Source organism: Ochotona princeps, chromosome 1 (assembly GCF_030435755.1).
Source record: "Ochotona princeps isolate mOchPri1 chromosome 1, mOchPri1.hap1, whole genome shotgun sequence".
Taxonomy (NCBI): Eukaryota; Metazoa; Chordata; class Mammalia; order Lagomorpha; family Ochotonidae; genus Ochotona; species Ochotona princeps.
The window spans coordinates 108,976,008-108,989,819 of NC_080832.1; the positions used below are offsets into that span (position 1 = coordinate 108,976,008).

The 13,812-nt window shown below is 41.2% G+C and overlaps 1 protein-coding gene across 1 annotated transcript in view; it reads right to left on the minus strand.

Annotated features, from left to right (window-relative positions):
* The window catches only part of DNAH8 (dynein axonemal heavy chain 8), a 324,409-nt gene that overhangs the window by 215,339 nt on the left and 95,258 nt on the right, over positions 1 to 13,812 (minus strand). The window contains exons 27-32 of the mRNA XM_058663714.1: positions 9,115 to 9,174; positions 7,715 to 7,910; positions 5,420 to 5,616; positions 4,228 to 4,354; positions 1,847 to 2,082; positions 201 to 305 (exon numbers count right to left, since the gene is read on the minus strand). Of these exons, the coding sequence (XP_058519697.1) occupies positions 201 to 305; positions 1,847 to 2,082; positions 4,228 to 4,354; positions 5,420 to 5,616; positions 7,715 to 7,910; positions 9,115 to 9,174 (921 nt within the window). The remainder of the gene's footprint in view (positions 1 to 200; positions 306 to 1,846; positions 2,083 to 4,227; positions 4,355 to 5,419; positions 5,617 to 7,714; positions 7,911 to 9,114; positions 9,175 to 13,812) is intronic.

Sequence of the window (13,812 nt, forward strand, 5' to 3'; positions counted from 1 at the left end):
TGATGATGGGCCTGCAACTCTGTGAATACACTAAAAACCAGTGAATTGAATACCTTAAAAATAATAAGTTTTATACTATGTGGGTTACATCTCCATAAAATTACTATAAATAAATGCATACAAAGCTTCAAAAAAGAATGGAAATGCAATTTCTGGAGATAACAAAGCAATAAAAATAGGATAATTAAATGTTTACTTACAGCTTTGCTCTGCAATTTGTTGAAAGAGTATCTCAGCGTATCAACAGCCTCTGACTCTTCTTTGGTTACCTCAACTTCAAATCTGTTTAAAATGGCATAGGCTTCCTGCAGGTAGGAATTAGAGTTCAGAAATGTCGCAAGTGCAAGCAATTGCCAGAGGACTTAAATGTTTCTAACAACATGGTCTATATCTTAGAGGATGGCATATTCCAGAAGGGTGGTTTCCACAACTAGGCATGTGTGTTCGCTTCGGCAGCAAATACACTAAAATTAAGCATGCACTCATTTAAGAAGTACTTTAAATTCTCACTGACTACCAGATTTTGACTCAATCACAGACTCTGAAACCTGGATTTAATTAGCAGCTAGGTGTTTCTAATGGAAGTGCAGGCAGCACTCATCTAAAGATATTACCTAGATAGATATCCCTAGAATAACTTGGTGTCTCTTTTGTCCTTGTCAGCAGCATGAAAGTCCATGCTCACACTCAAACACAGGTCGGTCATGCAAGTTTAAGAAATCAAATGAAATGGTGACATTGAAAATATTCCAAAGGATTTTAATGATCAAAATGATTTGAATTGCCTTTACCCAAAGGATGCATAACAAAGAATTAAACTTCTACAAGTCAGGGGGAAATTACATGATGATAATATAATAATTATATGAGAACTTACTAAAACTTAATGGATAAGTGGTCAGCATCCCAAATTTGACCAAGTGGTTAAGCTGACAGCTGGGACACTGCATCTCCTATCAGATTGCTTGGGTTCAAAGCCCAGATCCATTCCCTATTCCAGCTTCCTACTCAAGTAGTGGAGTCTCTGTCACCATGTGGGAAAGCTGCATGAAACTCTGGTTCCCAATTTTGGTCTGGCCCGGTCGTGGTCACCGCAGGCATTAGTGGAGTGAAACGAAGAAAGGGTGCTCTCTATCTCTGTCTCTCAAATGTTGTTGTTATTGCTGTTTTTTAATTTGAAGAAACTCAAATTCTGGGTTGGCACTTGGCTCAGGGATAAATTGCCACTTGAGATTCCCACAAGGCATGGCTTCTCCTCTAGAGCCTCCAGAAGCAACAGCACCCTGCTAAAACTTTGATTTTTGCTGCTTAAGATCCTTTTTTGCACTTCTGATCACTAGAATTGTAAAGACAACCAATTTGTGTGTGTTTTAAGCCATTGAGTGTGTGGCAATTTGTGATGGCTACAATAAGGAAATAACACAGTGCTCTCTTCTGGAAACATCTTTTGTTGATCTAAGTTCTGGCATTTTACCCACCAGCATACTGCCCATTCTGTCTATGGTCCTTAAGTGAGACCTACACTAACTTCAGAGTGAGATATTTGGAGAACTTGCCCAGTGTGTTGTAGTTACAGATGTGAAGCAATCATTCCTTCCCAAATAATGTTGCTAAAACTGAACACTGTCTAGTCAAGCACAGCATCGCTAACACTAATATTCTTTAGTACGCTGTTCATTATTGATAACTGTCAATATTCTTCCAGAAGACAATTAGAATCAGGAAAGAGAAATGGGCAGCCTGTGCTATATAATAGGTGAAGAAATGTTAATAGAATCTCTCTTCTAGGAAGTCTCTATTTAAAACAATAGCATTTCAAAGGAAGGAAAATACAATTCTTCCTTACTTCAATTGGTCCCAAAGTCATGTCCATTTGAATTTCATTATCACGAATACAAGCCAAGGCTTCCATTGCAAATCTGACATCATCTAAATCACGGATAGGTCTAGATAACTTTTTCAAGTATTCATTGATAAATGAGATCATGTCTAACATTTTCTTTTTGTATTCTTCATTCAAGTATCGACACAGTAACATCTTCCATGCCTTAGCCTCGATGGATAAGGCTAATTTCATTGGCTCTGATGAAGAGAAAAGAGATCAAAATAAAAAACAATTGACATTCTCAAACTGTTTACTGTGAGTAAACTGTTCAGTTTGGTGACCACTCACCATACGTGGCTCTTAAACACTTCAAGTGCAGCTAGCCCACATTCGATGTGCTGCAGTTACTCAAGAACTTAATTCCTATTCCCCCAGGAGTGTGTGCATCTGTGCATGAGGGGGACCCTGGGGCCCATGACAGACAATTTCTGCAGTTAGTTCTAGAGCTGTTCTATATGAACCATGATGTTTCTGACCAGGTCATTAGAGCCCTCACACATGCCCCACCCACATTCTCCTCTAGGAACCTAACATAGTGGAGTAAAATCTATCATTTTGTCCACCAAATAGTAAGTCTAGTTTTCTTGTTATCCTGCTCCCTACTGTATCCACATAGTTAGGGATTTGCATAACCTGGCCCTGTATTCAGGCCTAATGATAATCTTCAATCAGTTCTGACCTATTATGGACAGTCTTTTCAGGGAGTTTTAGAATGAGACTTGACAAAGATCCATGTATCTTGGAAGCATAAAAAGTCATGCATAAAGAGAAGAAAAGAGAGGAAGAGAGAAGGGACTGCCTTAGCTTCCTATACAACCTAGGGTTCTGGTCCATTCCAAAGGCCGACCTGCATCTTGGGTATTGGGATACATGTTTTTCTCTGATTGTACCTCATGGGTTTCTACTCCTCTGAGTAGCCCCGTGATCCCCGTCTGCCAAGTTTGAAATATGACTGTTCCTCACTCAACTTCCAACAGTTAACTGAAAGGCCTATGGGACTAAGAGAAGAACCATGAAGCTTGTGTGTTGATTAAGACCATCATACTTGATGAGGTCCTTTCATGAGCCTCTGGCCTCCTTTTCCTCAGACACTGGGATTCAGCCCATTTTCTTCTTTCATTATAATGGGAGTTACTCATTCCATGATTTAGTTATCTAGAACTAGATACTAGAACACTGCTACAGTTGCTTTTCTGCATTAAGGAACATAGTGTGAACCACTATAAGAAGACAGATAGAAATTTTCTCTAAATAATAGAGGGAAGTTTCCAAAACTACAGAATGAGAGTCATTATTCACACTGGGAAAATAGTTTGTTATCCAGCTAAATAATCCCTGTGAATATCAGGATTCTCCTTCAAATTAAATTCTTTCTGGGCGGATGTGGCAATAATATTGAATATCTATTTTACATCAGCTCTTACCCAGAGAGTTTGTTAAGTGTTTCATATAAATTCATTCATTAGGTGGATATGTCATTATCATTGACAGCAGAAATGGAGGCAGGAGGTTAAGTAACCCAAGGAGCAAAATTTGAGAACCACCTTTACACTGACTCCTTGAAGAATGATCTGAAAATCTACCTAAGGTAGATCACTGATGTAAAATACCTATTTAATACCACCTGAAAAATAAAATCTTTGCACAAACTTAAGGCAAGAGTCTTTTTCTGTAACCATGGTAACAACTAGCCACCACAACCATATTTCAAACCCAAACCACAGACCAACTCAACTAAGTTCTCATACTTTCACAAGCCAATCAATCAGTGTCAGTCTCACCGTTCTGAATGTCAACTAAGTAGGAGGGACACATTCCAAGAAACCCAACACTGTGCACCAGCCAATCAACAACAGTCTCAATGGGGCAATCATTCTTACACAGATGATGTGAATCTGTCACATCCACGATCTTTGAGCTTCCTCCTGCCCTCATTGGAGACACTTTGCCTGACCCTTCTGTATGAACCAATAGAGATAGCTAAGTCTTTGTGTTTCAAATATTACATGGTTGTCTCATCCTTTGATACTTGAGCCCCAAATGAGTCGACTTCTCTGGAGATCTCAACCCATTTCACACCTACTCATGTATAAAATACTTTCCTTACAGTAACCTAAAAGAGAATTTCACCTGTAATTTTAGTTAGTTGACTACCAGTTTCAGAATCAGCCTGTGCAATGTGCATGTATGTACTTATGCATACATATAAGTGAATATGGGTAGCCCAAAAGAGCCTAGCATTTATAACAGTATATCAAAGTAGCCTAATCATTATTTGCTAAATAAAGTAACACTTCATGTAAAAATACAGATACTTCACATAACAAACACTTCTAAAATACCTGTATGTAACTCAAGTGCTCCTACAACAATCACGGGCTTCAACTCATCTATCTCTTGTTCAAAGGTAGCATAATGTAGAATTTCTGATCTGATTTCGGTCAGAGAGGGGTTTTGAGCCAAAAACTCCTACACAGGAAAGGAACAATTAATTCACATTTTTCTTAACAGTATAAAGTTTTTAAACAGTATAAAGTCTATACTTTATTAGAAAATTGCATTTGCTTACATGATTGTACTTCAAGCAGTTCATTAAAAATGGAATTTAAAGTCTGAGTTTATTTTGGTACAAAGAAATTTTGAGGGGTGGGCATTGCTGCACAGTGAGTTAAGTCAACACTTGGGACACCCACATCTTCTACCTGAATGTCTGGAATTAGGTCCCATCCTTGCCTCTACTTCCAGCTTCCTGCTAATGTGCCTCAGAGACAGAAGATAATGGCCAAACCACTAAGGTCCATGCTGCCCACATGGGAGCCCAAATGGAGTTCAAGGCTCCCAGTTTTGGCTTGACCCAACCCTGGCTGTTGTGACCATTTGGGAAATAAAGCAACAGTTGGAAGATGTGTGTGTGTGTGTGTGTGTGTGTGTGTGTGTGTGTGTGTAAGTGTGGGCGGTGTGTCTATATATAATTTGAGAGGCAGAGAGGGAGACAGAATTCTGTTCTGATGATTCACTCCCCAAATGCCAGCAATGGTATGAGCAAAGCAGAAGCTAAGAACTAAATTCAGATCTCCCACAGAGTGGCAGGGACCCATCACCCCAGTCTCCCAGATCTACATTAGTGAGAAGCTGGAGTCAGGGGCTGGAGCTGAATATTACAAGTAGGTATCCTGATATGGGATAAGGGTGTCTTAACCAGTAGCTAAGCACCTGCCCCATAAACTTCTACTTCCATTTTACCACAAATTTTTGAATTTTGAGTTCCAGGCTCCCAGCTATGACCTGGCCCAGCCCCTGGCTATTGTGGACATTTGAGGAGAAAACCAGTAGATGGAAAGTATTCTTTCTCTCTCTTTCTCTCTCTTTCTCTCTCTCTCTCTCTCTCTCTCTCTCTCTCTCTCTCTCTCTCTCTTTCTCCCTTCCTCCATCCCTCACTCCTTCCCTTCCTCCCTCCTTTTTCCTCCCCCTCTCTGCCTTTCAGATAAATAGACAAACAAAACACAGACTGTGTCACAAATAGTGGCAATGCACCTTCACTTTCACATCACGGTCCTCTGTCCACAGACTTTTGTATTTTTGAAAGTCCTGCAGCGCTTCATGTGCTGCCTTTCTTAGAGAATTCACGGAGGAAGAAAGGAGAAGCACCAACTTAGAAATGTCCTTGTGTTCTGCCACACCCGGGTAAAAATTCTTCAACTTCCTTGTAGGAATAACTTCTTCAAAGGATCCTGGAAACAGGTGATTCTACGTTACCATAATTTCCATATTCAGTTATAAACAAGCAACTTCCATTTGTATAGATTTTACCTATATTTTCTCTAAGACTCTCCAAGTAATTAAGATCTGTTCTTTTACTTTCTTTACTTATTCTTTATAAACTAGTTGTGTCAGACTTTGAGTCCTAGGTTTCTTTACTCTAGAAAATTTGCATTATTCAAAGAGGAAAATTGAACTGCACTGATTAAATACAGAAAGGTTTTGTAATGCCTTCAAGGATAAGCTAAATGAACCGAAATTCTTACTCTATAGAAGAACATAATAATTTAAAAGATCAGGGTAGGTGTGTGGCCTGGCAGCTTCAGGTGCTATTTGGGTTGCCCACATCCCATACTGAAATTTCTGGGATCCAGTATTGCCTCTACTTCTGACTCAGCATCTTGCTGATGTGCCTGGGAGGCCCAAGTGCTTGCGTTCCTGCCACTCACATGGCAGACCTGGATACAGTTCCTGGGTTCCTGCCCTGGCTGTCCCAGGTACTTGATGAGTCAACCAGCAAATGGAACCAATCAATCAATCCACCTCTCTCTTCTCCCCATCCTCTTCCTCTCTTCCTTCCTCTCTCTGTCACCCTGCTTTCAAACAAAGAACCTTTAAAAAATAAAAAGGAGACAACATTCATGACTCAATGACCTCAGACCAGTTATACGACAATCAAAAACAGACAAGACAACCTATAACTGTTTTCAGCTTAGTATCTGATATCTAAAGAATCATCCAATAAGTAATTAATTGCTATCACAACCATCTCTTGCCAAAACAAACATTTGATCCCATCTCTCCTGAAACAAACATTTCAAACATTCTCAAGGACACTTTTTTTTTATTATTCATTGATTACATTGTATTATTTGATACAGTTTCATAGGTCAAGGACACTTTTGTCCCAAAACTCTGATGCAGACACTTTGGCCCATGCAGCACTTTAGTTTTTTTTTTTTTTTTTTTTCAAAACAGTTGTTTTTAAAAACCATAAGATGTCACATGAAATTCCAAGACTCTAGATTCCCTTTTGGTGCAAGGTGGTGGTGTGAGGCCCACATTCTCACATGGTAATGGTGAGCTAAATGAAGCTGTTTCCTATCTGCTGAATTTATCATGCTCTCCTATAAGATGATATCACTCATTTGCCTGTTGATTTTTGTCTTATAAGTAATCAACATCAAAGCAAAAGAAAGCACACAGCATCTGTTTAATTTGATTAACTAATATGGGCCTCATGCTTTGGCAGTTCACTTCTTTCTATTGCTAAGGAAGATTCCATTCTAGAGAGATTCCACATTGTCTAGTTACTACTTTCTAGATATCTGAGTTGTTAGCTTTTTAGGGCTATCACAAGTACTCACAATGCAGCTACAAAAATTCAAGCTTCAGTCATCAGACCAAATACATTCTGAAAACAAAATTAATGCTAAGGTTTATTTTTTTAACCTCGAGATTTTGACATAATGGTAATGCAAATCATTGTTCTTTTATGATCAAAAACTAAAACGTCTGTACCTGTCTGTCCTAATTTTTAAAATAGATCACTTTCACTTTGTTTTTTTTTTTTTTTTTAAGAGGAAGGAATGGAAGTAAGAGGAAGGGAAGGGAAGAGAGGAGAGAGAGACAGAGAGAGAGAGAGAGAGACACTCCCATCCACTGATCCACTCCCCAAATTCCACAATAACTAGTACTGGGCCAAGGTTGAGGCCAGGAACCAGGAAATAAGTCCATGTCTACCATGTGGGTTGCAGGGACCCAGTCACTTGAGCTTCCTAGGGTCTTACATTGTGGCTTTCTAGGGTCTTACACTATCAGAACTAGAGCCTGTTATTGAACCTGGACATTCTGATATAGGACATAGCTGTCTTGACTTCAAGGCTCTATGTCTACCTTTCCATGCTGTGTTTTAAAAGATGAGTGAAAAACACTACTCTCTTCATGCAGATTTAAACAAATGAACATACAGGATCTCTTTAAACAAGTTTACATGATTTCAAGCCCATGGAGAGTCACAATTTGGTGATCATTTTGATGCTGAGAATCTATGAGTTTCAACATTCTTACTTTCTTCTTTCTTTAGTGGTTTGCCAGTGCTTGCATGGGTCAAGTCAGTGGTGGTGCGGGTGGGGCTGGTAATGGCTGACTTGATGTGACGAATGTGCTGTTGACCCCAGTGAGCCACTCCTCTGCTGACCTCCAGGGTTAACTGGATCATACGGTTAATGGCTTGTTGAATGTCATCCAAGCTAGGAACCATAACCTGTGGAAATATGAGCAAGTGTATGATACTGCCAACACCTACAATCTACCCCATTGACTCATGCCAACCCCATTCCCCACTGAGGAGAAAAACCTGGCTGGCCTGCAGGAAAACAGCCTTAAGATAGATGTTTGTGGAGGGTAGGATGAAGACTTCGTCTAGTCTGAAATTTTTCCTTTCTATCCATTCCTGTGGGCAAAAAAGTCGAGCCTGGTAAATGTTCCCCATCCCTGTGAGGAGGGCTGGGTACAGTGAGAAACAATGTACCAGATGTCCTTGCAGCAAAATAAACAGGCTGTGGCACCAAGATTCTGCCCTCAATCCTTTGACTTATGTCCAACAAACTAAAGAACTCTTTCAGAATGTCAGACTGTGCACACCTGGTGCTAGTTGAGTCATGAGTTATTGTTGTCTGGCTTTATCCATCACCCATCACAGCTGGGCAAGGGGTAGAAATACAGGCCACAGGAGGGCACAAGGGATTCACTGTGCTGAGGAACAGGTTCCAGCTTCCTTTCCATTCTGCCATCCTTTTTACAAGAAGAGGAGGAGGAGCAGGAGAAAGGTATTTATGCATTTATTTGAAGGATAGAGAGGAAGGGGGAAAGAGAGCAAAGGCAGGAAGAAGGGGGAGAGAGGGAGAGAGAGGGAGAGAGAGAGAGAGAGAGAGAGAGAGAGAGAGAGAGAGATACTAGTTCCTCAAACACTTGTAACAGCCACAGCTGGGAGTTGAGGACAGGAGCTGGGAACTCAGTGCTGTTCCCTCACACAGGTGGAGGAACCTAGGTACTTGAATTCTGACCACTACCGCCCAGGGTCTGCATTAACAGAAATAAAAAGCAAATACTGAGGGATTGCGGGGCACAGGCCTTAACTGGCATTTCAACTGCTAGGCCTAAAGCCTGCCGAGAAGAAATTATTTAAAAACAGATACAAATGCCATCATGCTGATCATTAATACTGAGGGGCAGTGAAAAAGAAAAATACATGGCACCAAGACATTATTCTACGGAAAGCTCAATTCTATTTTTTTTATTTTTTTTAAAGATTTATTTATTTTTATTACAAAGTCAGATATACAGAGAGGAGGAGAGATAGAGAGGAAGATCTTCAGTCTAATGATTCACTCCCCAAGCGGAAGGCTCAATTCTAATAATATACTTTTTACATAGAAAACCAAAATATTTTATTTAATATCACTTACCACATTAGGAATTGCCAAATGCACTTCAGTTTTTATAAAGGAAATAATATCATCTGACCGCTTCCACCCATAATAGCTGTAATAAAACAGACATGAGCTCATGAACCCTAACCTAAAATTTCATAGTTTTCTGTACAAGTTTTAAATGTAAATTTAAAGACCATTTTTACAATAACAAATGGAGAGAATCCTATTTATAATAGAGCCATAAACTGCAGAGAACTCAGAAAACAAAATGATTTAATATCATTAGAAGCAAAATACTGGTCTCACATACACTATGCAGCATTTTCCTTTCAATCTCTCGGTTACAATCATTTCACGTTTCCATAAAGACATTCCTTGTTCTCAGTGCTGTAACTATGCAGGAGGAGCTCATCAACTAAAAGCAGACATGGGTCTTAAAGAGTACATAGAGAGGGCCAGGGCAGTATCCTAGCAGTTAAAGTTCTCGCCTTGCATGTGCTGGGATCCAATATGGGCCACGGTTTGTGTCCTAGCAGCCCCGCTTCTCGTCCAGTTCCCTGCTTATGGCCTGGGAAGGCAGTCAAGGACGGCCCAAAGTCCTGAGACCTTATACCTGCATGGGAAACCCAGAAAAAACTCTTGGCTCTTGGCTTTAGATCTTCCTTTCTGTCTCCTCCTCTCTATATATCTGATTTTCCAATAAGAAATAAATCCTAAAAAAAAAAAATGAGTGCACATATTGTGAGAAAATCTGCAAAGATTTCAACATTTTTTGTACAAATCAAACTTCTGGAGTTTTTCTTTATTTCTTTGCTTAAGTTCGAAAAACAGAGTTACAGACAGGGAGAAATCTTCCATCCACTGGTTTATTTCCCTGCAATGGCCAGGACTGGATTAGGCTGAAACCAGGAGCTTCATCCAGGTCAGGAACCCAAGCACTTGGGTCATCTTGCACTGCATTACCCAAACCATGAAGCAGGGAGCTGGGCCAGACTTGCTGCCGCTAGTTAGAGGCAGTGGTGTTACAGGCAGAAACTTTGCCCATGATGCTACCATTCCAGCCCTTACACTTACATTTTATTTCCAATTATTCCACTAGCTTTTCTGAAACATCCTTGAATACCTCCATATATTTTTCTGTGGATACTTCCAAGCAAGATGGAACAAGGGGCTAGAGTCAAAGTCCTCCCCAGAGGGCTCAGGACAGTGTCATTTATGCACAGACACAGCTGCCCAGGTGTGAGGCATGTACCTGGAGCTGCAGTTTAGCCTGGCTTTCTCCATCTGTCTTGACCTCCAACCCTCTACACCCCACACGGAACTATAAGGAATCCAACTTTCCATGCTCGCTTCCTCCAGGAACTCAAGAAACATCATCATTACTGAAAAACTGCATATCTATTTCTAAGCCCAAACTCAGAGCAGGTAAAATCAACAAGAAACACAAACACATCGCAGTCTGAAAAGTGAAAAAACAATTGTTAGTACTCAAGGCCAATCACTCCCATGCAAACACACATCACAAGGAACTTTGTCAACTAAAAGCAGACAAACGCACGCAAGCCCTCCCATTGACAGCCTCCCAATGCAACTCAAGACACAACAATGAAACAAGAGTGGACTGCACCACAGAGGGTACAGTCTGAGAACAAGGAAGCTTCAGGGCATGGACAAACAGGGCAGCTGTTGGGGCACAGCAGTTTAAGATGCTTGCTTGGGACATCCATCTCCCATGCTGGTACACACATCCCATGCGGGAACCACCACAGTTCCTCGGCTTCCAATCCAACTTCCTGCTGATGCACACCTTGGAAGGCAGAGGATGATGGCTCAGGCACTTGTGTTTCTGCTACCCACATGGGAGACCCAAGTGGGGTTCTGGCTTCCTACTTCAGCCTCATCTAGCCCTGCAGGAATAAACCAGCAGATGAAAGTGCTCTCTCTCTCTCTCTCTCTCTCTCTCTCTCTCCCTGCCTTTAAACTAAAAGGAAAATGAATATGTAAAAATTTTAAAATGTACATATGAACAGACAGCTGAGCCAATAGAAACAGGTGAACAGTATGCTAGATCTTTCAGTAACTCGGCTGGCAAACTAGATCTCAGGTGTTCAGCACAAACATATAGAAATGCTTTTCAGTAGGTGGGGTGGAAAGGGGAATCATAAAAAATCATAAAAAATAAAAATTAAAAAGAAGAAAATGGGGCCCGGCGGCGTGGCCTAGCGGCTAAAGTCCTCGCCTTGAAAGCCCCGGGATCCCATATGGGCGCCGGTTCTAATCCCGGCAGCTCCACTTCCCATCCAGCTCCCTGCTTGTGGCCTGGGAAAGCAGTTGAGGACGGCCCAATGCGTTGGGACACTGCACCCGCGTGGGAGACCCGGAAGAGGTTCCTGGTTCCCGGCATCGGATCGGCGCGCACTGGCCCGTTGCGGCTCACTTGGGGAGTGAATCATCGGACGGAAGATCTTCCTCTCTGTCTCTCCTCTGTGTATATCTGGCTGTAATAAAATGAATAAATCTTAAAAAAAAAAAAAAAAAAAAAGAAGAAGAAAATGGTTCCAGTCCCAACTGCTCCACTTCTGATCCAGCTCGCTACCCATGGCCTGGGAACGCAGTGGAGGATAGTTCAAGACCTTGGACCCACACACGCATGTGGGAGACCGAGAAGAAACTTCTGCCTTCAGATGGGCTCAGCTAAGGTCAATGTGGCAATTTTGAGAGTTAAGCAGCAGATGGACAATTCTCCTCTCTGTCTCTCCTTCTCTCTGTATATCTACCTTTTCAACAAAAATAAATAAATCTTAATAAAAAAAAAAACTATAATGCTGCCCCACTTACAAAAAGAGAAAAAAAAAAAAAAACAGTAAGACAAAGCCTGTTAATCCCCTGCCAAAGCTGTAGCTTTTCCTAAAGTTGTAGCCAGGGCTGTGACAGAAGCAAATCCACAGCTTCCCAGAGCAGCATTTCCATCAGGCCACCTGTGTGCTCCCCAACTACACCTGTCACATCCCCATACCTTTTCATGTGGCAGGAACTGAGCAAATGGTAGCAGGCTCTGGACTCAAGGTTCCCACGCTGAGAAGAAAGAAACACAAAAACAAAAACCAAAAAATGCTCTAGCTCAAAGAAGGGCCTACACACCAGAATCCCAACGGGCATGGAAAAAGTCTTTGGGTAAAGAAAAGAGCCAAAGAAAAATCAAAAATTAAAGCGGGCACTCACTCCAGATAAAATTCAAGGTACAGAAGTATGACAAACTCAATTAAGTATATTGGGAATATTCAAAGAGATAAAAGGTTGTCTTCCAAAAGAATTTTTAAAAGAGAATTTGCTAAAATAAAATGCATAAATAATACAACATATGGAGTATAAGGGGGGAAACTACTTACTGAAATATTTATATGCAGTATATGATGCAATCTAGAGATTTATTAGAAAGACAGAGATACTGGCCCATAATGCAGCCCAGGAAGGTAGATGCGTATATATTAAATGTATGTGTGCATATACACACGCACACACACACACATATGCACATATATACATGGAACAACAGTTAGGAGGGAGAGAAGATAGATTACAACTTCCAGACATAAGAAAAGACCATGGGTTCAGTGTGCCCAGGACTAGTGTCCCAGATGGAAGACTAATTAGATGATCATTCTATTCCACATCCAACTAAGAGGAATTCTAGAGAAAGACAATGAAGGAATGCTCTAGAAGCAGTAACTGGAGAGGGGATTGCTGAGGGATTTCCAGAAAGAATGAAAGTGATAAACCTTCAAATAGGAAGTATATTACCATTTTCCTATTTTTTAAAGACCTATTTTTTTTTATTTATTTGAAAAACCTGCTAGAGAGGGCCGAGGGGAAAGAAAGAGAGAGGAGAGAGACAGAGTTAGAGAGAAAATGATCCTTCATACACTGGCTCACTCCCCAGATACTGAGCCAGGGACTGGGCCATACTGAAGCCAGGAGCCAGGAGCTTCGTTCTAATTTCCCACATGGGTGCAGAAGTCCAAACACTTGGGCCATCTGCTGCTGCTTTTCCCAGGCCATGAGTAGAGAGCTGGATCAGAGAAGAGCAGCCAGAACTTTAACTGGCACCGACAAAGGATTTGGGTGTTACAGGCAAAAGCTTTAACCACCATGCTACAACATCAACCCTGGAAATGTGCTCTTAGAACAAAGCATGATTATATAGTGGATGGATAGGCAACAGCTTAATCCTCTATGCCACAATGCTGGCCTCCAAATATAAATTCCTTGTGTTCCACAGGGCAAGAAAACTGCTGAGACACCTTTGGTTTTAAACACACTAATACAGAAACTAAAATTTTATGTATAGACTGTCATAAAAGAGGAGAACAAAACAAAAACTATTTCCAATCTTACCAAGAACAAAAGAGTTCACCCCTTCACAAATACTAGCTTAAGAAATCAGTGGGGCAAAAAGAATTCATACTTGGAGGCCAACATTGTGGCATAAAGGGTTAAGCTGTTGCCTATGATGCCAGCATCAACTTCCATCCATCCATATAAGCAAACTTCCAATCCAGCTTCCTGCTAATGCATCCGGGGAAGCAGCAAAAGATGGGCTAAGTGCTCGGACCTCTGCTGTCCACGTGGGACACTCACATGAAGCTACAGGCTTCAGCCTGGCCCAAACCTGGCCATTACGGGCCTTCTGGGAGCGAACCTGCACATGGAAGCTCTCTCTCTGCCTTTCCT